At 40.8% G+C, this 25,449-nt stretch overlaps 1 protein-coding gene across 1 annotated transcript in view; it reads right to left on the bottom strand.

The window, feature by feature from the left end:
* Positions 1-25,449, bottom strand: part of LOC119490141 (E3 ubiquitin-protein ligase Itchy-like) — a 40,412-nt gene that overhangs the window by 12,625 nt on the left and 2,338 nt on the right. Inside the window, exons 2-16 of the mRNA XM_037773359.1 lie at positions 20,508-20,599; positions 19,854-19,995; positions 16,515-16,639; positions 14,418-14,552; positions 13,189-13,234; positions 12,901-13,073; positions 11,333-11,597; positions 9,094-9,189; positions 7,417-7,591; positions 7,000-7,069; positions 4,739-4,823; positions 4,449-4,577; positions 2,789-2,861; positions 2,457-2,528; positions 904-992 (exon numbers count right to left, since the gene is read on the bottom strand). Of these exons, the coding sequence (XP_037629287.1) occupies positions 904-992; positions 2,457-2,528; positions 2,789-2,861; positions 4,449-4,577; positions 4,739-4,823; positions 7,000-7,069; positions 7,417-7,591; positions 9,094-9,189; positions 11,333-11,597; positions 12,901-13,073; positions 13,189-13,234; positions 14,418-14,552; positions 16,515-16,639; positions 19,854-19,995; positions 20,508-20,577 (1,745 nt within the window). The 5' untranslated portion in view covers positions 20,578-20,599. The remainder of the gene's footprint in view (positions 1-903; positions 993-2,456; positions 2,529-2,788; positions 2,862-4,448; positions 4,578-4,738; positions 4,824-6,999; positions 7,070-7,416; positions 7,592-9,093; positions 9,190-11,332; positions 11,598-12,900; positions 13,074-13,188; positions 13,235-14,417; positions 14,553-16,514; positions 16,640-19,853; positions 19,996-20,507; positions 20,600-25,449) is intronic.

The raw sequence follows: 25,449 nt of genomic DNA, 5'->3' as shown, positions 1-25,449 counted from the left end.
GAAATCATGTTACAAAATGTAAGCAAAAATCATCCCTCTCAATATATATAAAAATGTTTAAAGGAGACTTCTGCTATAGAGATTGTGGTAAAGAGAAATACTGCCAATGAATTTAGTAGTAAAAACTCAAAATCACTGTCATCACAGGTTCAAATCACAGGTTACACAATAAGGTAGCAAGGCTCAACAATAAGGATTTCCCGGGGCTAGTAAAATGCCACGTCGGGCTAGTAAATCTAGCAGCTCACTTGTGATAAAACAAGAATTAAACACATCTTTTTTTCTGGAGCTGATAATGGAATTAGCTAAGGAGTGAACCATCTTGCTTCCTTCTCATCTCTGTTGAGAGTTGCATGCACAGTACCGATCAGGCACTTGCGATAAAGTCTATGACCTGAAGCGCAAGCAAGCATTTCAATTATAACAGGAAACAGGAATCTAGTTGGGTGGCGTTACAGGATGTGAGTGAAACTCTCACTTCTCAACTATATATTGCACATTTTGCCACATTGTTTGAGAGCATGGTGGAAAAAATGGGGTTGTTGTTCAGAGGAACGTCAAGTTTCCAAAAAACGTGTTCTTGTTCTGATTCTTTTACTTGAATACAGATTAAACATGACTATTAACTTTAGTCTTCGTTGTTATTTGATAACCGCTAATAAATAAAACACGCTCTATAGGGGCAAGTAAAAATTGACTTGACCGACATCTACTTGCCCGACCGCGCAAGTGAAAGAAAAACATTATCGTTAAACCCTATAAGTTACAAAATATTCAAATAATTATTGAGTCGGACCAAAGCAACTACAATAAACTAAATTTATGAAAACACCTAACACATTTTCTTCACTACATGTGAGCTCATATTTCCAACCATACATGCTGAGCCATTCTCTCCCTTACCTGGCGACGCCTCCGTAGTCGAGGCCTTCTTCTCCAGGGAAGATGATCCATAATCTCCTCCGCAGGTCTTGAGCGTTAAAGCTCATTATCTAAAACAGAGACAATGTTTTGATGGATCTGGGGTGTACATAGTCACTATATTACAAAACAATAACTTAGGGCACTGTCTTAAATGCTTCAGCACATTTTCCAAAACACTGTTGCAGTTCTCATAAAACTAAGAACAATCACGACTGCATTTTATACCGAGCAGCTCATTTATCCTGCAATAGGCTGACACTCGCTCAAAACTACTTCATTGGCAAGTTTATCACTGCCACCAAAATGACATTTCCCCTTTATCATTGCTTAAGTCAAGGCGGTCAAATATCAAAGTAACTGCATCAGGGAGACAGAAGACATTAAAACTGTGCTTAATTACGTCGCTTCTCATTAAAACTTACAGACAGCAACCCACTAATAAAGTCAAATATCCTCTACAGCTGACTGAACAAACTCATGTCTTATAAATACCAGATTCAACAGTGGATTTACATGTTTCGCACTGTCAGTTTTGAGAATCGTGATTTTCATTCATTGATTGTGCCAAAGCAACTGACAAAAACTGTGGTGCCTGCGACCACTACACAAAAATTTCACTCCCTGCACTTCGTGTTATTACTATAATAAAAATAAGTCGTCTTTTTAGTGTTCACGTTCAGAAAAACAGGATGACTTTGAAAATATCTTACCACTGCTCAAGACTGGAATTTCAGCATTTTAGGGGCCAAGGCCACTTTGCCTTTTGTGTTGGTGTCATTTTTTTGAGGGTACAAAGGCCAAATGCCAGGGCAGCAATGCTATCAAATAAATCCAGGTGTAACATTTGTGTCAAATTATCGTGATAAATAGACCGGTTTTCCAGTGGTTTTTATATCAGGCTTGAAATCAAACCCAACAACGTTTATGTGCGAAGCGTTTCACTTCATGTTACCCGAATTCAGAATCACAACAAAAGAAACTGTCTAAAAAAACGTATTGACATCAAAGAGGTAGAGGAGAAAATGGCTAAATCAGCTGGGGCAGTGCGGGCGGGGCGTCAAGACCACTGCGGCTGCCTACAGGGCATATGATTTTTTGAGGGGCAGAGGGCCAAACTGAAGGGGCACGGCGTCTACGGCCCTTGTGGCCTTCCTGAGATTCCCGCCCTGCCACTGCTACATGAAACTTTATTGAAAACCAGTTCAAAAGTAGTATAAAAGATAATAAGAGATCTTCCCTAAATAAGAGGTAATGTTGTAGCCCTATCCCTGAGGCATTAAGAACTTACCAATCTAAAACAATGTCTTATTAACTGAGGTTAAAACATCACCTTAAATCTGCATCATTTTATGTTTTAGATTTTGTGGAATTAAAAATCTAAAGAGCAACACAACATCACTTTAGTTAGAGGTAGAGTAGGCGAGGCACATCTTCTAAATACCAAACAAGGCAATGGGCTGAGTGTGAAAACGAATCCTCCCAGAGTTCAGTGAGCTCTGTGTGACGGCGTGGCGGGGGCGGTTTCACTTTACCTGCTGGAAGGAGTCCTCAAACAGGGTTTTTCTGGTTACAGTGATCTTGATGTGTTGAGGCATTGACAGTTGCTGGAGAAAAGGGAAAATGTCAGAAGCATTTAGTTGGCTAAATAGGCTTTCAGCTGTGACATGACAACACATATTGTTATCGCACAGTGTATAGGCACCATGACAGCTAAAACAGGCAGAAACTGATGCAGTCTACTGATGCTCATGGTGCTTTTCTTGATTGATACAGTGGAGAAAAGAAAACATGCGCTCAAGGAGAACTTTACTGAAGTATAACTACGCGGTAATCCTGTCAAACTGTGTACTGTTACAACTCTTACCTGGCACCAGAATCTGAAGTACTGTACTTTGGCTTTGAAGTCTCGGACGTAGGTGATCTGAGGTCCGTTTTCACTGTGAAGGGAAAGAAGCACAGACAGACTCTTAATAAGTTTTAATATCTTAAAGCATATTAAATGTTATTTTAACAGGACAGCTAATTAATTGTTGCTATTTCCTGTTGCTATTTGACTCCAAAAAGTATTATGGTATGCAACACTTTGCAAGGATGTAAATAGGTTACGGTTATTTGGCCAGTGTGTTACCACACCTGTCAGCTCATATTGTCACATTCTTATTCCCCATTCACCGAACTGGTTTTTCCACCACTGAAACCAAAGCAAAGTAATTACTCTCAAGTCATATAACGCTCACAAGTTATTATCATGACTCCACTGAGGTGTCAACATCTGTGAGAATGACGGAACGAAAGTAGAAGAGACGAGGTGACCCATTAGTCATATCAGGATAATGTGTCACGAGTTCTAAAAATAGAGAGGGATTTCAGAGATGGTGACTCACTTAGCTACTGCGTAAACAGAACTACCTGGTAGGATAGTGCTACCTGGTGCTGTATGTTCAATAATCAAATGTCAAATAAAAGCTAATACAAGCAAAATACTTTGGGTTGTTGGAAATTTGAAAAAAATACATCCCTATTAACATCCAAGTAAATATTTTGTCTTAACAGCAGCTTTATGAGTTCATTTTATGATTTTCTCTGGCTGGAAACACACATCACACATTCATTTCTGGCATGCAGAAGTGCTGGAAAGACTAAAGCCAGAATGTTACCGACAGTTCATGAAGTTCATTCAATCTCCCCAGTTATTTAGTGACACTTTTGTAATTTCTTCCTCTAAACATTCTTTCTCTGTTTGGACCTGTTAGTGATTTCCTAATTTCTCCGAATGTCTTTTGAAAACAGGAAACATGTTAATAAAAACATTATGCTGCTATGAGGAGTCCGTTGTTACGCAGGTTTGCACTTAAGATTTGGTCCGGCGATGTCAGGCTATTAAATCTAGAGCCAAACATTATAACTAGGGCTGTCAATTAGGCGCAATTAATCACATGACTGTCCATAGTTAATCGTGATTAATTGCAAATTAATCGCACATTTTTTGTATCTGTCCCATAGAACCCATTTTCATTAAAATATCTTGAGGTCAAGGGACCCCTTTGAAAATAGCCAAGAGAGTTTTTCCTCATCAAAATGTATGGCTTAGTTATTGAACCTCCTTTGCGACAAGCTAGTATGACATGGTTGGTACCAATGGATTCCACTAGTTTCATATGATGCCAGTATCTCCACTCTAGCTTTAAACCTGAGACCGCTACAACCTAAAAATCGCGTTAATGCGTTATTATCGCGTTATTATCGCGTTAACTCTGACAGCCCTAATTATAACAATATATTGCTTCTTCATTGCTAGTTGAATATCTGCTCTAGTGAGCGATCGTGCTTGTGTCTGATAAACAGAGGTTGGAAGCTGTGCTAGAGAGTGGCTATGTTTTTCTAATATCGGCTGGTTATTTACCAATGCTCGACAAAGATTACAGATTACCTGATGCCTCTTTAAGTCACAAAGTAATATTGTTATGTGATTCTCAAGTCTCATGATTTTGAGGACGCAGCAAACAGAACAGTAGAGGACTTACAGTGAGGATTTTCCAGTGCGAGGGTCGATGTAGGTGGTCGTTCTCCTGTTGTGGTCTACAAAGTAGGGAATCTCATCCACAGTGAACCTCATCTCCCAGCCCTCTGGAAGTGGCTTATCATTCAGCAAACTAAGAAACGAGACAAGATCAACCTTTAGTGAGGGGTTTGTTTCAGGAGAACCTAAAATGATACAGTGAACAGATTTACATCAAATTCGAGTATAGTGCTAAATGCATTCATCTGATATGCGGGTTGTCTGAAAGGACAGCAGTGTGATATGCATACTAACCCCTGTGTTCGTGGGTCCTCCCACTGTGTTGTCCGCGTTTGATGTTGTACAAAATAAACTCTGCCAGTCGTGTCCGTTCTCTTCTCTGAAAAGACAGTGACAAAAAACAACAACAACAAAAAGTTGATTATTCAACTTGTATGCACTCATGAAAAGTGGCAGTTTAGGGTGATCACTCAAATCTAAAACTTCCTTCTAAGTCTTTTAACTTAGTAATTTGAGAGACACTGGAGGTTTGGATGAATTCTATCATTTCCACCGGGCCACCTGTAGTAGCCTTAATCTATGTACTCAAGCCTCTATAAAAAAGAAAATCATATAAAACATTTGAAGTGAGATGTGACACCAACTACATTATTTGTAAAACAAGGTGCATTCTCCTGCGTTGTATGTTGTTGTGAATATTGTATCAAGTAAATGTGTCTGCTATAACCAAAGATAAGGACTCATACATATAGCTAGAGTTCAACAGAATGATGTTCAACAATACAAATGTGTCCCATGACAAACATCTTGAGGCACCACTGTGTATCAACAGGGTTGTAAGACAAGAAGCCAGCTCAAGTGCAAACAGCTAGAATCCCTGAGGTAGATCAAGGTCCAGCATCAGTCAAAAGGTTTTGTTTGCTTGTTTTTGGTGCACCAGAAGAAAAGTACTGTAAGACGTAGCTTTCCTGTTCAGTACAGACCATAGACTGTATATACAGATGGACGACATGACAGCTCCACAAAATTGAAGCCAAAACATTGCAATCGCCCCCTGGTGGCTGGCTGCAGTACAGGTCCCGTCCCCTCCGTGTTAATGGATGGGGCATGGTTCAAACTAAAAAGTCAAAGTACACGCCAAACAAATTTTTCCCAAAGACATTTTCTGTCATTTTAGGTAGTTCTTATCACGCTGATGTTTGTTCAAGTGTTAATTTTTCTGTGAGTGAGTTATTACCTCCGCTAAGCCCAAAGGACTAGGAAGGAGGTTATGTTTTCACCGGCGTTGGTTTGTTTGTTTGTTTGTTTGTTTGTCTGTCTGTCAGCAGGATTACTCCAAAAGTTCACGATGGATTTGAATTACATTTTTTGGAGGGGTGGGGTGCAGCACAATGAACAATCCATTAGATTTTGGTGGCGATCCGGATCATGATCCATATTCAGGATTTTTTTTAAGGATTCCGATCTGCCTGAGCATTAAAACCACAGGGTATAACACATGCGCAGTGTAACTGATGACGCGTTGATAATGCGTGACCCCGCCTCCTTTTGTAGGCAGAGAGATACGCGTGTGGATGTGTGGCGAGACATCAAGGTGCGGGAGCTGCTGGCCGTCCGTGGTGAGAAAGAAAAAAGCAGTAGATGACGGGATGAGAGACAACGTAGTGTAACGTAACACAGACATAACAAGGCTGCTGAATGAGAGAGGCATCCGCCGATACGTTACACGGAAACACACCGTGTTAATATTAAGCCGACCAACTCACGGTACCGCCAGCTGTGAGCTGTGATCTGTTTTTAAAGTCATGCACCTTGGCGGAGGTCTGTGCTCTCCGAGTGCCATTCTAGTTTGAATGGTTAGTTGTTGTGTCTTCCTAGCCAAACAGCTTCTGTGGTGCTAACGTAACAGCTAGGTGGCTCACGCTAGCAAGCTGCGTATGTGCTCAGCTCGTGATTGGCTTGGGCGGGTATGTGGGTGGGACCTCGATACCATGGCTCCAGCCCCCCCCCGATCACTACTGCTCAGACTCTGGCTCCAAATGACATCAAAATGTCCAGATGGCAGCTCCCGTATCCAGGATATTTTGGCTTCACTTTTGTACAATGGAAGGAAATGGAGACGCTTCGCCCATCTACAAATACAGTCTATAGTACATACATACAATTTCACATCTCCACAGTAGACTGTGGACAAGTATTATATTTAACCATGTTGTATATGACATTATACTCTGGTTTACGTGGAAACGTTTAGTGTTCATAATTGCATAAGTTTGGTGAAGTGGGCCACCTGGTCTAAAAGGAATTCAGCTACAACTCCGAGTTACACAGGTGTTGAAACTCATTGTTGAAAGCTACTTATCTTAAACAAACAGCACACACATATAGATTAAGATCTTAAAGGAAAAATAATGTGGAGTGTTTTGACACACATTAGTACAATGGCATAAAATCAAAGTCTCAGCTATGAGATAAATGTTGAATGTTAACAGTCACAGGTTAAGTGGAGTCTCAGGAGTCGGTGTATTTAGATTGAAAAGCCTTAAAGATCTTACCCCATCCATGTGGCAGAGGCCCAAGAGGATCAAACTCCTTATTCTGAGTGGCTGACACCTGTTCTTGTAGCTACACAGCAGAGAATCACAATAATTAGTACGAATCGAAAAGCACCCAACAGACAACTACAGTGTTTTGTGATTTGATGCACAAACAAACAAAAGGAGTTACTTTGGTTATAGGAGCATACTGTATCACAAGGGACAAGTCAGATTTAAAGACACATATCCACTTGAACCAAAGCAACATCTTTAAACCTGTTGGTTGTTTGATCAGTAGTGTTTGTCATTGTCAGTGACGCATTTCTGTTTCATCACAGGACAACCAGAAGGCCGTTTGCGATAATAGTGACAATATTCCAGTTTATTAACGCCCACATCACCTCACAGTTTTGCACAACGAAGAGGAAGTCTCACCCCGAATATGAACCTCTGGTTGAACTGCTGCATGGCACCCTGTAGCTGGCTGCGCTGGTGCTGCCACTGCTCGTAGTTACGCACCGTCTCCATCGTGGGGCGCTGCCATGTGGTGGTTCGCGTCATGTGATCAACAAAGTAGACCCGCCCCATCTGGTCGATGCGACGCTCCCAGCTAAAGACAAATCCAAAGGAGGGGAGACGGTGGGAGTAAGTATGGGTAGACTGACTAAAACATAAAAATCTCAAAGTCAATTATGCAATATTTAAACCAATTAATCCATCTCAGTGATTTTAAATATGAATTGTCACTGGAGTTTAAGAATCTATATTTTGTACACAACTTGATCAAATATTTGATAGTGCTATGGTAGACATGAACCATTGGATCCACATGCAAATTACACATGAGACAGTCCAGACAAAAATCAAAGAAAATACATAGAAGAAAAATACAGAGGTGGTAAATGGACTTGCATTTATATAGCGCTTTTCTAGTCTCCCGACCATTTAAAGCACTTTACACTACATGTCAGCATTCACATTCACACACACATTCATACACTGATGGCAGAGGCTGCCATGCAAGGTGGATCTAGTCTAAATACTCATCCACACAACGATGGCACAGCCTTCGGGAGCAATTTGGGGTTAAACATCCTGCTCAAGGACACACAGTGTGAAGCGTCCTCCTGGAGGATCGAACCGCCGACCATTCCGATTGGTGGACAACCTTCTCTACCTATCAAAGTGATGGGACTTCTGAAGTCAACACAGTCTGCAGGGTTTGTACCTCACTCCTATGTAGGATTTGAGGAGACTGACTTGACAGGCCAAACGGCAACAAAGACAAAACTGCCTGTGTTTTCTTGTAAACAAACGGTTGTTTTCTCACCAAAATGCATTGTGGGAATCCTTGACTAAAGTGTAGAATCTCCAAAAACATTTAGAATGACAAGTTTTTGAATATTTTGAACCCTACATTGTTTAGATCCATGTTTACTAGCTCAGAGGTACCCAAAGTGGGGTCTGGGGATATACAGCAAAAAGGGGAATCATTTATTTTCAATATATTTCCATCCATAAATAACATGATGACACAATGTATGATTATTTTGATCGTGGGTTTCATTCACTTTCTGTAATAACTAACATCTAAAAGCAAAAAAACTCTTAGATGGGGGACCCTGGGACAAAATCTTACCAAAGGAGGTCTGTGGTCTAATTTGTGTCAGTTTAGAGGTCCTTGACGTGAAAACGTTTGAGAACCACTGTATAGCTTAATGCCAAACGAACGGCACTCCACAGGCAGTTACTGATCAAAAGTAATGTTGTCTTTCTGCCATCGTCTTGACCAATTCAGTCTGTATTCTGGTGATGACGAGGTGTGGCTTACAAAACTGCTAGTTAGATGAGTTGTGTGAGAAAATGTTCAAGTTGGGGGATACAGGACCAGTGGACAGCAGCTACTGTAATTAACAATACATGTAAATAACAATCAGGATCTTAAAGCAGGGCATGAGCAGGTGTGTAGTAACCATATAGTTTAAGATGGAGAGACCCTATTACTTGATCTACAAATAGATCATATCCTATAAATAGAATCCAATAAACCTTAAACTAAAGTACTATCTGCGTTCAAAAGAACACAAAGTTCAAAAGTGAAGGACTTTTTACCCAGATGGCAGTGAATCAGGTCGTTCCCACGCTGTTCTCTTTTCCACGTGATCGACAAAATACAGCCTGCCGTTTTGATCCACCCTCTGCTCCCACCTAGTTAAAACAACAACAATGAAATTGGAAACATTATGTAAGGGTAAGGGTAATGATGCATGGCCCCAGCCATTTAGGTTATGTATGGATTCAAAACAGCTATCACAACACAAGTCATCCTACTATAAAGGCAGTGAAGGTCATGAGGTTGTCACAATGATGACATTAAAACAGTTCAAAAGGGGTATTTAAGGAATTACAGTCTGAATGAAACCAAAGAGAGAAACAACAAGAAAATAACGGTGATGATAACGGAGTCACAACCATCAATGTTCAATGTTCAGACACACTTGTGTTGTTTCCTACAGACTAAAAGGTAACAGGTCACTCTTTCCTATTAATCATAATAATAATAATAATAATAATAATAATAATAATAATATGCTACAAGTCTGAAAACATTTGTCTACCCTCACATTTGTCCCTTGTGCTTGCTCCCCTAGAAAGTGTGTGTGTTTATTTTTCTTCTTATGGATTTCATGAAGGTTTGATGTACAAAGAGGTAATCACACAATCCTCTTTGTTGTAACATAATGTCATTTGTGTGAATTGTTTGTGTGACGATTGTATTACTGCTGGCTGTGCAACAAATTGCCCCTCGGGGATAATGAAGATTACCTTACCTTGTTGTCCTCACACTCTGTGCTCTTAAAGCAGGGGGAGGCAGTTTATTTTTTAGTGTTATTGGGCAAAAATTCCAATATAACCTTTCAGCATATTGGAATGCAAGTGGTAACCCCGGGAAGGCAATTTTCTGGAAAAGTCAATAAAATGCCAGAATTTGAAAATACAGCCCTCAACCTTCGTCTCTCTCCCCTCTCTGTCCTAAACCCCTCCCACCAGACGAACACAGGCACATGGATGCGCTTCATACCTTCAAACATCATCCCGATCATAATGGTGATCCAGATGCGGTTATGTAGCGACATTTCTATGAAAATTATGGTCCTCTTTTCTTTGCAAATTTGTGGGCCTGTAAAGCCCTTTGTGATGACATACTGTGATTGGAGGCTCTAATGAGCTGCAATATTGGCCAAGCGTTTCAGAGATGGAGAGAAAATGTTGCTAATAATTTAGCCTTCTGCTAACCGTAGCTGTCGCAGCTGCAATGCAGCGGTGAACTCATGCAGACGGCTAAACTTTTAAAGAGATGAAGAGTAAATTATGCTTGCCCCAGGCTACTGCTGTAGCTACCGTAGCCGCGAGCAGAAGGCTAAACTATTAGCAACATTTTCTCTCCATCGCTGAAACGCTTCACCGATATTGTCAGACTCTCTTTTTGATAGTAAGTCTGTCTTCCTTTTTTGGGTTGTTTTGCGCAGTAGGCAGTTTTTTGCCAATGTTGGAATAGTAACTTTGTCCTGTAGGATATTCCACCGTTGAATCAGGCTTTCACCGAAGGGACGTTCGTGCGCATCTCCATTTGTAGAAAAGCCAATAGGAACACCCGTTCTCTGAAATGACCTGTGATTGGCCAAAATCTCGCGTCACAGGCTAGATTTTCTAAAGCCTGAAAACAGAGTCTAAAGAGTCTAGTTTTCTGTCAGACCACTTGAATTACGATATGCTGAAAGGTTTTTATGGCATTTTTGCCCAATGACACCAGAAATATACTGCCTACACCAGCTTTAATGTGCATACACTTCCATGTATTCATACATGGCTTCACGTCACGAATGAATAAATGTCAACTGAACTTTGCCTCATTGCTGTATTTTTATTGGGGTGGTGTAAATGTTATCTCAGAGTTTGATACACTCTACTTTTTGCTCAACGATGACCCAGTTTCTTTGCAACACACTAATCCTCCTGACTGTGATTAATCAATTATTTTCTTCTTGAACTTTCTGTTGATGAAGTTTGTATTTTGTAGCTTGCTCTCCCGTCTTTGTTCTGTTTCTTTGTCTCAATTCAGTATACAGCGCAACAAAACATATAATCAATTGTTTGGATCGGGATCTATGATACTACTATTAGTCAGCATGACATTGGGAGATCAAATAATACTGGTCACTCTTTCATGTTAATGACAAAATAAACTTTCATAAGTGACATTTGTGTCGAAAAAATAAATATCGTTTTGATTATTCGTTAACCAAAACCTTGCTCAGTTCTTCTGCAAAGATTAGAAAAGAGAGCTAACCCAGAGGGCAACGGCCCAGCGGTGACAGCGGGGACCCTCGGAGTGACAGCAGGGGTGACGCTGCTGGTCGGCTGTCTGGTGGCTGCAGCTCCAGAGCTGGAGGCCGGTGTGGAGCTCCTCTCTGAGCCTGCCGATGGACTTGATTCTGGGGCTGCCGGGGCTGTCGGGGCTGTCGGTGGCCCTGAGGCCGGTGTTCGCACCGGTGTATCAGAACCTGACTGACCATCGCTGCCGTCGGCTGGTGCAGAGCCATTGCTGGAAGGTGCTGAGGAAAGAATCAGACAACACTGAAAGTTAAATTGTAGATCCTCAGACAGTACGACAGCAATTACAGATGAACAAACATGACTAAGAACACTATTGTTTATCAAGGGTGGGCTGACACTACATTTTGGCTTAATTATTTGTGCTGTTCCTCAACATTGCTTTGTGTGAATGTGACTCATATATTAACCCTCTGAGACCCGCAGGATCTTTTAGAGGATGTAGCAGGTTCAGTTCTAGAGCTGGAGTAAAGGTACAGATATCATATGAAACTAGAAAAGGACGGATAAGGAATCAATTGGTACCAACCATTTCACGCTTACTTGTCGGGAAGGAGGCTAAATAGCGCCCCAATGTTGGGCTAAACAGTCTTGGAATTGCATAAATTGGGTATCACTGGAAAGCTGAGACTCTTGTGGATCCAATGAGCCTAACTGCATTTATGTGTGATGATGTTAGTCCACATAGTAGCCATTTCATTGTAGTGAGACCATTTTTTTAAAAACTTGACCTCATTGTATAAAATGACCTGTGGTGACCTCTAGGATAATCACAGCCTCATGAAACTTTACAGCCACAAACTAGAGACCTAGAGCATTCAGAGGACGGATGGCTTTCCTAGGTAGATTAACAATAAGGGGGTTTCTGAGCAGTTTCCAGAACAGAAGTGTTCGCCATCTAATCGCCGAAAAATGCGATTCTTGCAGAAATCTCCAAATGTCAAAAGTTTTTGATACCAAATCACAGCATGGCTTTTTCTATGGTGTTCCTCAAGGTCTTGGTGTCTTAATGTGGTATTTTGGAGGGATTATTAATCATTTTTATCAATTCTTGATATGTAAAATATGGTCAAATTTGGTCAAATTTAGCACCAAATCTATATAACAAATAGTATCAACCCAAAAATTGCTGCTACAACTCAAGAGACATAATAGAGCATGGGGATGGCCATCATATAATTCAATCATCATGTTCCAAGCCCTGATACACTTTTACAATTTATTTTAAATAAAAAAATAATTCATTCATTAATTAATCATGTTTATTTCTGATTAATGACTAAAACAACTTGACACACAGTGCTAAGCTGCATCTCAAATTAATCTCCAGGTTCCCAACTTTCAGATGATGTACACCCCTTCTATGTGACATCTACTGTTGACCTGCTATCTCCCCCTAAAGACTCTCCGTACTCCCTTAAAAAAGACCGATTGTGTCTATTGTGGGTCTCAGAGGGTTAAAATAAACAGTGAAAAGTGTCTAGAACAGATCAGAACGGAGCCTTTCTTCAGTAAATGTCTGACCTGGTGAAGAGGTGGGTCTGCGTGGGGTTGGAGGAGGAGGTCTGGAGGGCCTGGGTGGGCGGAGAGGCCTTGATGACACTGAGGGAGACCCATTGCTGTTCGCTGACCTCCGGCCACTGGGAGAAGACCTGTGCTCTACACTGTCCACAGCTGGGGAGCTGTCTCGACTCCGTCTAAGAGGAGGAAGGGTCCAAGGAGATAAATAAAGAACAAAAAAAATAAATAAATCAGAAACTAGAAATGTGACACTAGTGGAATTCGATCAGAAGATGGAAATAGCTACTGTACCTTATGGCGTGATCCCCATTGGGTTGTGATTCCCCATTTGATTTACCTGAAGTAAAAACAAACAACATAAATAAAAACACAATAGGAGTTCCTGTTGACACATAACAAACAAAACAATTCTGTATCTGACGTTATGCTTGATTATTCCACATTTATGAACTTCAAGCAACGAAGACATGATACTGACAGAATGAAAACTAGGGCTGTACTCAACCAAAGAAGTTCTTAGTTGACTAGCACTCATATGATTTAGTCGACTCATCGATTAGTTGATTTAATCGACAGATTTGTGAAACTGACTTTCTCTCCAAAGAAACACACAAAAGCACCAGATCTTGTGTTTACCAGAGATGTGCACACAAGGTTCTCAGAAATATAGGTCAGTCCAGAAAACATAAAAAGGACTAATCGACTAAAGACCAGAATGACTGATTACGGTGGTTTCGCATCAGGAACGGAGGCGCTGTGTTATGTTAATCTGGTTGTTCACACCAGAAGCATATTTCTCCGTGCTGATCAACACGCGATTCTGCTCCTCTGCTGTTTACTATAGAGCTCTCTCTCTCTCTGTTTGTGTGTGTCTCTGTGTGTTTGTGTGTGTAGTGTGTCTGTTCATCGCTCTCACTCTCTGTTTAGACACAACTGACAAATATGTGTAGTAAGTGCGTAATTTAAAACCCATGATCACAAACAGCAGTGACACTAGGGAGGTAAAAAAACGTTTGTGGGATGCATATTTTATTATCTTATCATAATCAGATCATTGATATTTATATAATATATCATTTCTATTGTTTAAAGTAGATCATCAGTGTGTTTTCTTGCCAGATTTGCTTGTGGCACGCAGGGGAAAAAGACCAGACACTGAAACTTGCTGAGGATCAAGAGCCGGCCGCGAAGCTTCGTGGCGCTGCGCGTGCTGTGTGAACAGCTCAATTGATTAACACGGGCGCCGAAAAGGACGCGGTCAACGTTTCTCCGAAAATCGCGGCACTTCTGCGTGCTATGTGAACCCGGGGTTAGTTGATTAATGGACCAAGAAGGGGCAGTCCTAAAAAAAAAATGTATAAATGTGTTCATTTCATGTTTTCCTGGCCATTGTTTTTGAGAGGAAAAGAGAGAAAGAGGAGTGGAATAACTATTTCTCACAGTTGAAATGACAAATAATCCTAAACTTGAAAATATTCAAACAGGCTTTTTATGTGAGCTCTGTTCAGCTTTTGACTCACTGTGATGGTCGGCCTCGGCCGTGGCGAACATCTCGGGGTCGACGGTCATGCCGTCCAGGCAGACGGACAGGTCTCCCACCACATCTGACTGGTCTCTGTCTGCACTCAGCTGCAAGGTCTGCACCACCTCAGAGACTATATCCAGACGACAAAAATATTAGATTGGCCGAGTAAGACGACGCAGAAAATACCAACTTTATTGTATTTTTTTTTTGTCACAACTGCACGACAATACCAGTAGTCTTTTATTTGGCTCTGTGTAGAGACATTACAGATTAAATCACGATACATTATGTAAATAAATGAGAAGAACAAGACAACGCCGTTAGATCTGCCGGTCCTGTTCAGGCTGGATGTTGTTTTTGCTCGTATAATCAAGTGCTCATTTGTAACGAACACAAAAAATGTCCAAATCTACAAGTAGTTTAAAATTACAGTTATGATGATCATTGTGCATTTTCCTGTTCTGACATGGAACATCAATCAGCTGTTTGACATGTGATTTGTTTACAGAGTTCTCCGTCATTAGCACTGCTGGACAGGGTCCATGCATAAAAAATGAGCAGGCAGGGGACTGAATGGAGTCTTTATGAGAAACAAACCAAAGTTAAAGAGCCCAAAAAATCTACCAGGGCAAAAGGGGATGACAAAAAACAGTGCCTCATTGATTGATTTTTTTACTGTGAAAAAGTCGGATGAACCACATCTGTAAAATGCTTTGGAATACTTTCTGTATTTTAAGTTTGCCTGATTTTTAAAAGAGGCCTCAACAGTCTCAAACTGTTTCATTAAAATATATTATACATTTCTACATTTTGTCATCAACTTGTACCGCAGCAGATACAGAGAGGTCTCTGACAAAAACTCTGGTGATGCATTTTACATTTCTGGCTGCTGCGACGGCTGTTTGAAATAAACAAAAGAAGAACAAGGTAGCTGGCAGAAATAGCCAGGGAGTAAAACAAAGTTATCTTCCAAGAATTCAAGGAACACGGAGGGAGTAATTGATATAGAAATTATCGTTTTGGGGTGAAGTATTCCTTTAACAGCATAAACAAAGATGCTAGAGGAATGTTTGTCATGTCATTTATTGATGAAATATATTTGGACACTGGAAATGAATGGTCTACCCACATTACAAACTGCAGGTAACCCAATATTTCTAAAATAGTTAAATTAATGTCAACTGGGACGTCTGGGACCAATGTATGCCTCATTACACATTTCTAAACTAGGACTGTCAAAATTGCCGCGTTGACGCAAATTCGTTTTAACGCCACTAATTTCTTTAATGCATTAAGGCAATTTTAGGTTGTTGCGGGTTCAGTTTTAAAGCTAGCCATTATATGAAACTAAAAAACCTACGGAATCCATTGGTGCCAACCATGTCATACTAGCTTGTCGTGAAGGAGTCTAAATAACGCTCCAAACTTACGCTACATTTTGGCGAGGAAAAACTGTCATGGACATTTTCAAAAGGGTCTCTTGACCTCTGACCTCAATATATGTGAATGAAAATGGGTTCTATGGGTACCCACGAGTCTCCCCTTTACAGACATGCCGACTTTATGATAATCACATGCAGTTTTGGGCAAGTCATAATCAAGTCAGCACACTGACACACTGACAGCTGTTGTTGCCTGTTGGGCTGCAGTTTGCCATGTTATGATTTGAGCATATTTTGTATGCTAAATGCAGTACTTGTGAGGGTTTCTGGACAATATTTGTCATTGTTTTGTGTTGTTACTTGATTTCCAATAATACATTTATACATACATTTGCATAAAGCAGCATATTTGCCCACTCCCATGTTGATAATAGTAATAAATACTTGACAAATCTCCCTTTAAGGTTCATTTTGAACAGATAAAAAATATGCGGTTAATCACGATTAACTATTGACAATCATGTGATTAATCGCCATTAAATATTTTAATCGGTTGACAGCCCTATTCTAAACGTAAAACAGAGTGTATATATCGATGCACACACACAAGACATCCTGAGGGAGTCTGCTCGTAAACTGAAGTCAAAAGTATGGAGCGGGTTGGAAAGGAAAACGAATATGTAGAACAGTTGTGTATCACACACACTCACTTTTCAGGTCGTTAGACTTGAGCGTGTCACTGACGTCCAGCGTGGCCATGCCTAGCATCACGTCTGACTTCAGGGTCTGGTGGCTCCACACGCGAAACACCAGTTTGCTGAATGGAGTCACAATCCTGTTGAAACAAACACTTGGAATGACAGATTGTCCACTGAGGAAGTGATTTCAAAAAACCTTCCAATTCACCAAGATTCCATCAATCACAGTTTCGAGCTCAGTGGCCTTTCAGCGAGCACTATTTCCTCTTTTTCTGCAGGAAACTGGTAATCTGTTCCCTCAATTATAATTTACAAAACGTAAACAAAGATAGCTTGATGTCACAGCTCCGACCACCTGACGTCTGCATCCAACTCCCTAAGGATTTCATTGAAATAATATTGTGAAACACAACGGTATTACTGATAGCAACAAAGATAAAAAATGAACTTCAACTTCAGCATGTTTTTCTAATGCATTAATCCTTTTGGTAGCTGACACAAAGCTGTTTAGAGGTTCTTTGCACAGGTAAACAAGATTCAGTCACAACCGGCTGGACCGTGTATGGTGAGTCTGTGAATTTGTGGCTAAATTGTTACATAAATAGTTAGTGGTCATGTCTATAATGTTAAATCCAGTGGCACATGTCCACCAGATCAAGTGAGGACACTAGGGGACGCGCTGCTCCACTCAAATGGTCATTCAAGCGGTGGCCTGCTCGTAAACTTTCTGTCATTCCGTCTAAACAATCCACCAAAAATCGACTTCTGAAAATATTTTAAGCGGGAAATAGTCTACATGCCACTGTTGAAACTCTTTTCATTTTAGAACTAGATCGCCTAGTTTGACAGCTTGGTCCAAGTTTTGTAAGCCGGACGTGTCGCGCTGGACATGCTTTCATTAGGAAATGAATGGAGAGCGTTGAAACGCCCTACGTCACCATATCTGGTGAGTGGAACCACTGACACGCCCCCCCCTCTGAAAACATAATCAAAGATTGTTCCCACCGTTTCATTTTGAAAGAGCAACGGCCAATTAGGAAACTCCAACACTTGGACGACCAATTGTGTAACTTCATCACTCACTCGGTGACAGACATTTGCGTTTGTAGGGCTGGCCCTCTGCGGTCCACCCAATAAGTGAAAGCAGCTGGTAGTTTGCAATCCATCAGCCACTGCGGCTTTTGTCTTGACGTGAAAGCAAACCACAGACAATGAAGCTCAGAAGCTATTCAGGGACAGCGAGTGTCTATAACTGTCACTATGGCAGTTGTTTAGCTAGCACCCTCAGGAAAAAACATTGGTGGGCACATGGGCTCAGGTCTGATTACATCCCATAGTAAACACTTGTTACATAATAACTAAGCCCCCATGGGTCCAAGAGAAACTGTAGGAGTACTCTATATTAAGAAGGTCACTGTGCACGGCAGAAGATCCTCGACTGGCTAAAATTAAGAGGACATGTGGCGTGTGAATATGTTGGACTGCAGGAAGTCACGTGGCGTGTGTGTGTGAGCTAAATGTACAGTATACGTTTAGAAACAGGATTCCTGTAATTGAACCGGACACACACTCTCACCACTGTGTGACATTTTCCTTCTAAGTGCCAACTACTTTGGAGATAGCATATCTTTTCTTTAAAACTGAACACACACCATTATCCTGAGTTCAAGAGTTGCACTACAGAGAAACTCCTTCCCGAAAACCGAGTCCTGGTGACTCATAAAAAAAAAAACCCCATCTTGATCAAAATCATACAGTACCAGCAACTTTGTACAAGTATGAGGAAGTGCTTGGTATGCTTCGGAGAAACTCCTCAGGGTCTGGACAGTTTTCTGAGGAAATTATGATGTGCAATGCCAAATACTACAGTCAGCAGTAATTACTCAAGATATGCGTCTTCCTAAAAGCCAAACCCTAAAATAACAACATTATTCGCTTAATTCAAACTCAATATTAGCAATCTCATGAACAGACACCTCGGTTTATTAAACCAAGACCAACAGATTTGTGTTTGTACATTTGAACTGTACCTCACCCAGCTGCACAGATAGGGATTACTATGTGCTGTATGCTATACTCATTCTCATCAAATTTGAAGTACTACAACATTCTTGATGAGCAAGTTAAAGCTGCTATTACTGATAAAACGGATACTACATTTCCTTAAAGGTACAGTGTGCAGGATTTGCCAGCATCTGTACCCCTTCACTCACTCCTCTCTTTCCAAGACAGCCATAACGTGAGCCACCGAGTGCAAAACCGTGGTAACGCCTTTCGCCTCGCTCAGAGGTCATCCTTGTCATAATAACACTACTTTAGGAGCAACGGATGTCAGACGGTGGCTGGCGGTACCGCGGTTTTGCACTTCGCGGTTCACATTACCGCAGTTTCACAAGCGCGTCGGAGAACAACGGTGGCCTTCAGGTAAAGTAACGCGAAAGGCTCTCTCTAGAGCCAGTGTTTGGTTTGTCCGTTCTGGGCTACTGTACAAATAGAGTTGTTCCGATAATCCAACAAGTGAAACTGAATAATTTTAGTCAGTATAGTTCTATTGCATTCATTCTCTGTATGTATTTGTTCATGTTTTACAAAGGTTTTAACCTGAGCCAGGCCATACAACAAAAATAGTAATCATATCACGTCCATACATGGTCAGTAAAAAACAGCTGTACTACTTTTTTTTTTTTTTTTTTTTTAAAATCGCGCTGGTATCGGATCGATACTCTATATTGGCCGGTACCGCAAGTTCAGGTATCGGAATCGGACCATAGAAACATGGCGGACTCCGTGAAGAGGACCCGCTCACTAAGTACATATGAAGGGCTCATTCTAAGCTAACGAAAACACAACCATTCTTAGTTTCAGGTGATCATACACTAATGAAAACATAGTTATGAATATTATATTCCATTTCTGCTAATAGATCCCCAGAAATGTTACAACAGTCTGTAATTCAACAAGTGCTATAACAGGACTTTAACAATAAGTGCTAAGTGATGATAGTTCCTTTCAAACACTTAACTTCATTGTGTGCTCACATAAAATTTATGCTGGAGTCAAACTTGAGAAAATAAGCTTTTGTAATTAACAGTTAGGGTTGTTATGAGCTGCCTGGAAAACCGGACTGGTAACATTAAACACATCAGGGCGAATAATAATAATTAGGGTAAGATGTCAAATCCCAGCCTGTAGGCAGCACAACACACCAAACACTTGCACACTATTTGACAGAGGTCTGGCTGGAGTAAAATCTCTTTTATGAGTAGTAACAGAATGATAAAGTTATGATTATCATAAATGTGATCACATGTCATATATGGGGCTGGTAATCCCGGCAAGATTTTGACTCACACAGTGAGCGGCTGCTTCCATTTGGGGCTGTGGGTGTTGTTGCATTTCTCGGTTTTCTTGGACTGGCCGTCGACCGTCACCTCCACATAGGGACTGGGACCGAACCAGTTTTTCTTGTTCTCTTTTAGTTTTGCTGATAGCACTGAAACAGGGAGACAGGGAGACAGGGAGACAGGGAGACGGAGCCGTGCGGTGGACAGTTAAGTCGGTGCAGAAAGTGAAAACAATAATACAGGAACGGCACACACTTTTAAAATGAAAAGCAGAACAGGAGAACATCACTGCAATGAAATCTGGATTTTTACCAGTGCAAGATGTATTTAGCTAGTGAGGCAGCAGCAGTGTCTATCTCAAGATGTCACTAAGGTAATGCAGCGATGGGTGTTACTAATAATATTAACAATGGCTGTGTCCTGTTCAAGTGTCCCGTTAAGCAATAACTGTGTGAAAGTGAGCCAGCATGCACAATAGAGGACAGCAGCTAAATAGAAATCAGCCATCATCAATTGTATTATTTACACCTGCGCTTTTCCTTGATTTACATATAAATAAAAGCCTTATCAGTATTATCCTTGTTGAATGCCAAATGAGAAACAAATTACACAGAAATGTGTAAACCTTTTTTTTTTTTTTTACATTTTAGCAAAGACTTACCAATGATTTGTAGCTGTGCCTTCATAGGGTAACCATTGGAAGTGCCCGGCTTGGTGACTCCACTTGCCATGACATAGGGCTGGGGTGAAGGCCTGCAGCACAGACAACACGTCATTAGGGTGGTGACAAATCGCTTTTCCACTGCTGTAAATTTGCAGCGTACAGATGAGATAATTTAGATCAAATATATTTAGCCTATAATAAGAAAGACTTGTAAAAACTACACTTCTAACTACTAACAAAAGCTAGAGATCATCTTGCGATGGGACCACACCAGCCGCAACGCCAAATCCGACCAGGGGTGTAAAGTTACCCACATACTGCATCTTGCACTGTTGTGATGCTATCGTGGTGAAAAAAAACAATCTGTCAACAGCAGAGATATAATCTGCTGGCACAAGTACTCAAAACCACTTCTGTGGTAGTTCCTGCTTCAGTAGGTGTTTCCAGCACCACAATTTGCCATGATGACTCACACACAGACTCACAAGCTGAAAACAATACTAATGTCTCCGTCAGGGCTGGTAAAAAACATAATACATCCCTACCTTAATAATTAAGGACTGTATATTTCAACAACCACCCCTCAAAGCTTACCACTTCTTATAGTAAATATAAGGCTGTCAAAGTGATGTGTTATATATACACAAAAAAAACGGCACTATTCCTTTAACGCATTAACGCAACTTGTGATTTTAAGGTTGTAGCGGGCTCAATGTTAAAGCTAGAGTGACGGTACTGGCATCATATGAAACTACAAAACCTAAAGAATCCATTGGTACCAACCATGTCATACTAGCTTGTCTCGAAGGAGGCTAAATAGCACTCCAAAGTTACAGTAAATTTTGGTAAGGAAAACCTGGCATGGCCATTTTCAAAGGGGTCTAAATGCAGTACCTGTGAGGGTTTCTGGACCATATTTCTCATTGTTTTATGTTGTAAATTGATTTCCAATAATAAATGTATACATACATTTGCATAAAGCAGCACATTTGCCCACTCCCATGTTGACAAATCTCCCTTTAAGGTACGTTTTGAACCGATAAAAAAAAAAATGTGCGATTAATTTGCGATTAACTATGGACAATCATGCGATTGATCATGATTAAATATTTTAAGTGATTGACAGGGCGAGTAAATGTATAAACAAACAATATCATTGCTTTAAGCACAATGAAGTTTCAACTTTATTTATTCTGATAACCATCAGTTTTCCATTAAGTTTAAGTATGGTTAGTGCGGTTCAACATTCAGACACATGATACTGACTGCATAACAATCAGTCCGTCACCTTTATAGGCTGACAATGTAGACTTTGAGACGAGAGGCATAAAACCAATCATGACCGGTGCAACTATACCTCTAAATTACCTCATGTGCTCGTCCCATATGTGCACTTGTTTTGCCTGTATTCATGTCATTTGACTATGCAAAAACATTTTTGTCTGTTTCCGCTTGGAGTATTAATCAGCTTTAAGCCATAAAATAAAGTCGAACATAAAAAGCCAAACATAGCACACCCACCCCGATAAACACCCCATGTAGCCCCCAGCTTCATGAAATACTACTAATACTGGTGTTTGATGACATCTAGCTCCTTTTGCTTTGGAGCTCAAAGGCTATTTTGCCATTTTGGACAAAAGTGTCTGCCAAATGAATGTAATATAATGTAATGTAATGTAATAACGCTCTCATCCGGCGAGTCAAACTTAATAGATGGAGGAGGCTATATAAATGGTCTTCCTGGAATCTATCCTCAACACTAAAACGGTATTAATATCAGCTGTTGACATTTGCATACAATATAGCAGTAAGAAGAACAGACTGTCTGAGCACTCAAAATATAGAACGAGTGACATCAGGTCAAAGAAGCCTGCCGATCTGTTAGCGCTACCTGTCAGGTCTTCATGTGAAACACAGAGACGGTGTTGCACCATGGAAGGTAATATAAGGAGACTAAAAGGAGACAAAGGTCAGGCTGGCAGTCTGTGAAATACTGCCTCCATAAATCAGACTGCACTGCATCTTCAGCTTTAAAGTGACTCCGAAATAAAGCCTGTGCCTTTGTATCTGCTCTGTGCTTGAGGGCCGAATACACCTGACTGCAAACTGAGCCACAAACGTATCTAAACAACTGTAAACAACTGAATGCATAAGGGTTCTGTACATCCATCCATCATTACCCAGGTATACCAGGTTACTACATGGTGCTGAAGCCTCTGCCATTTTCCCTCAAACCACGGCATCTATTTCTACTTCAGTTAGTGATTCCCCACTATTTCCTGCCTCTTAGCAACACTCTATAAAAAGGACCACAAATTAGCTGCCATGGTAGTGTTCGTTCTAGCCAAATAATTTGAAGAACACTGAGAAGAACTTACATCTGGGCTACTTCACTTATGAACACTAAATCAGTCATACACTGTCTCTAACATCGAAACCCTCACAGGTACTGCATTTAGCATAAAAAAATATGCACAAATCATAACATGGCAAACTGCAGCCCAACAGGCAACAACAGCTGTCAGTGTGTCAGTGTGCTGACTTGACTATGACTTGCCCCAAACTGCATGTGATTATCATAAAGTGGGCATGTCTGTAAAGGGGAGACTCGTGGGTACCCATAGAACCCATTTACATTCACATATCTTGAGGTCAGAGGTCAAGGGAAGTCTTTGAAATGGCCATACAAGTTTTTCCTCTTCAAAATGTAGCGTAAGACTTACTTGTGACTTGCAAAAACCACGACTTAGTCCCACCTCTGGTAGCCTATACCCGGTGAAATGTCAGGAAGGTATGAAAAAATAGATACCGCCCAAGCCTAGTATTCAGGCTTCAATATATTTAAATGATTTTTGCTTTGAATTTTGCTCTGTGCTCGTTAAGTTTGTATTCAACATAATACATTATTATCTCAATGAAATGTACTGACATTTTTCATCTACCAGGCTGATGAGTCAAAAACTACATTTTAGACACTGCTTGATGGTAGACAGATATGAACTCTGGAAACTCCTGCTGAGCTGCACCACTGAAAAAATGTGTCAAAGAGAAGAAAAAAAAGGAAAGGGATACACTGGTACAGGAATCAGGTCCTGTGATCTTTCCTAGAACCTGGTCCGTGCGTCACTTAATAATGCATGCTCCTCAGTCTATCTCGTCCAGCATGCACATGGCAGAGCAGAAGAAAGTGAGGAGCTCCTGGGTAAACTTTCAATTTCTCTACTGCTTTAGGCTCTGTCAATAATTCATTGCAACAGCTGACTTTGCAGCCTCGCGAGCAGGCCGACTGTGTTGTGTAGATGACGGTATCCGCTGAATATTAAACTCTACAATGGCCTGCCTTGACTTGGATATTTTAAACTAGTCAAACGACATTATCCACAGGCCAGTAAATTGTGTTTGGTGATTCGGTGAGGCACTTTAAATTGAATTTGAGCTCAAATTACACCATTTCCTAGACAGAGCTCTGAGTACGGTCTCTTCTAGGTTGTTGTGCACTTGAACAGCCCACTTTGAACACGATGACCAGGGCCCTGTGTCAGAAAGCAAGATTAGTGAAAACTCTGAGTTAGTTCACCCTGAGATGAGGGAAACTCTGGGTTTTCAGTTCCAGAAAGAGAGGTAACTTAGACTCAGGGTCCATTACTGTGGTAACTGTGTTAACCTAACCTGCTCGCTGGTGGATTTCTTTTAACAAACCCTGAGTGTCTACCTGTCTCCTCTCCTTTACAGAGCCAGGCGCGCTGTTTTATTTCCTCATTCATTCATTCTGTATCAAAGCCTGTATCGAAGGTTTACTGTATGTCAGAATCTAAATGGCTGGATAGTAATTTTTTACTCCGGACTATCTAAAGTTATTGCTTTTATGCGCTGCCAGTCATTTGTTTGAACATTCAAATATTACACAGCTTCAAGTCACCCTCCGCTCAGAATAAAAACCTCATCTGAGTTTATATTGCAAAAGTTTACAAAGGTATGAAGCTTAGACACGTAGGAGCAATGAATCATCATCTCTATCACTCATGATGGGATTGGTCCCAGTGATGGAACATAATTTCTATAACATTGGAGATTATATATTAATATTTCCGAGTGAGCAGGATGTGCACCTGCAGAATGGAGTTTGAAATTAGTTTTTTAAATAGGCTGCGTATAGAGTGCTGCAGGGATGACGTATTTTTGTGGGCCAACCAGGAAGTTAGCATCGCCCTGGGTTCCCTCGACAAAAAGCCAATGGGATTTTTCCATTGGGTTCTGGATTATAACAGAAAATAAGCTCTGTGGCAAACACACGTTTATGATACTTACACGTTTTGTTCTGTAAAATAATCTTCACAAATGAACACCACTTCTATGATTTTTGAAGTATGTTAAGTCTATCAACAAACTACACCACGGTCACATAAGCGCCAGTATACACAACGAGGCTGTAAAGACGGACGAATCGGCATGATCACGTTTAGTAGTCTCATTTAGACACTTGTTAGTAACCGCCTTTTTAAAGACACAAAATTCGTAGAACAAAACGTTAAAAACTTGTGTTAACCGCAGAGATTATTTCAGGCATCTAACTAAAAACCCATTCAAAAAACCCATTGACTTTGAGACGAGGGAACCGGAAGTGCTAAAATGCTAACTCATTTCTAGGACTCATTCCTGTAGCACTCTATGGAGGGCAGCTGTGGCTCAGAAATAGAGCAGGTCACAGGTCGGCTCAATCCCCGGCTCCTCCAGTCCACATGTCAAAATGTCCTCAAGCAAGATACTTAACCCCAAATTGTTCCCGAAGGCTGCGCCATCGGTGTGTGAATGAGTATTTAGATAAGAGTGTTTTAACAGCATTTCAGTGACTTTCAGTGTTTCAATTTACAAAATGTGTTGAAGTATCTGAAATAAAGCCACTGAATGCTGTTGAGCCAAGATCCCTGTGTTTTGTCCC

This window comes from Sebastes umbrosus, chromosome 6 (genome assembly GCF_015220745.1).
Source record: "Sebastes umbrosus isolate fSebUmb1 chromosome 6, fSebUmb1.pri, whole genome shotgun sequence".
NCBI classification, from domain to species: Eukaryota; Metazoa; Chordata; class Actinopteri; order Perciformes; family Sebastidae; genus Sebastes; species Sebastes umbrosus.
The sequence above is the reverse complement of the archived record's forward strand: the minus strand, read 5'-3'. Positions and strand labels throughout refer to the sequence as shown.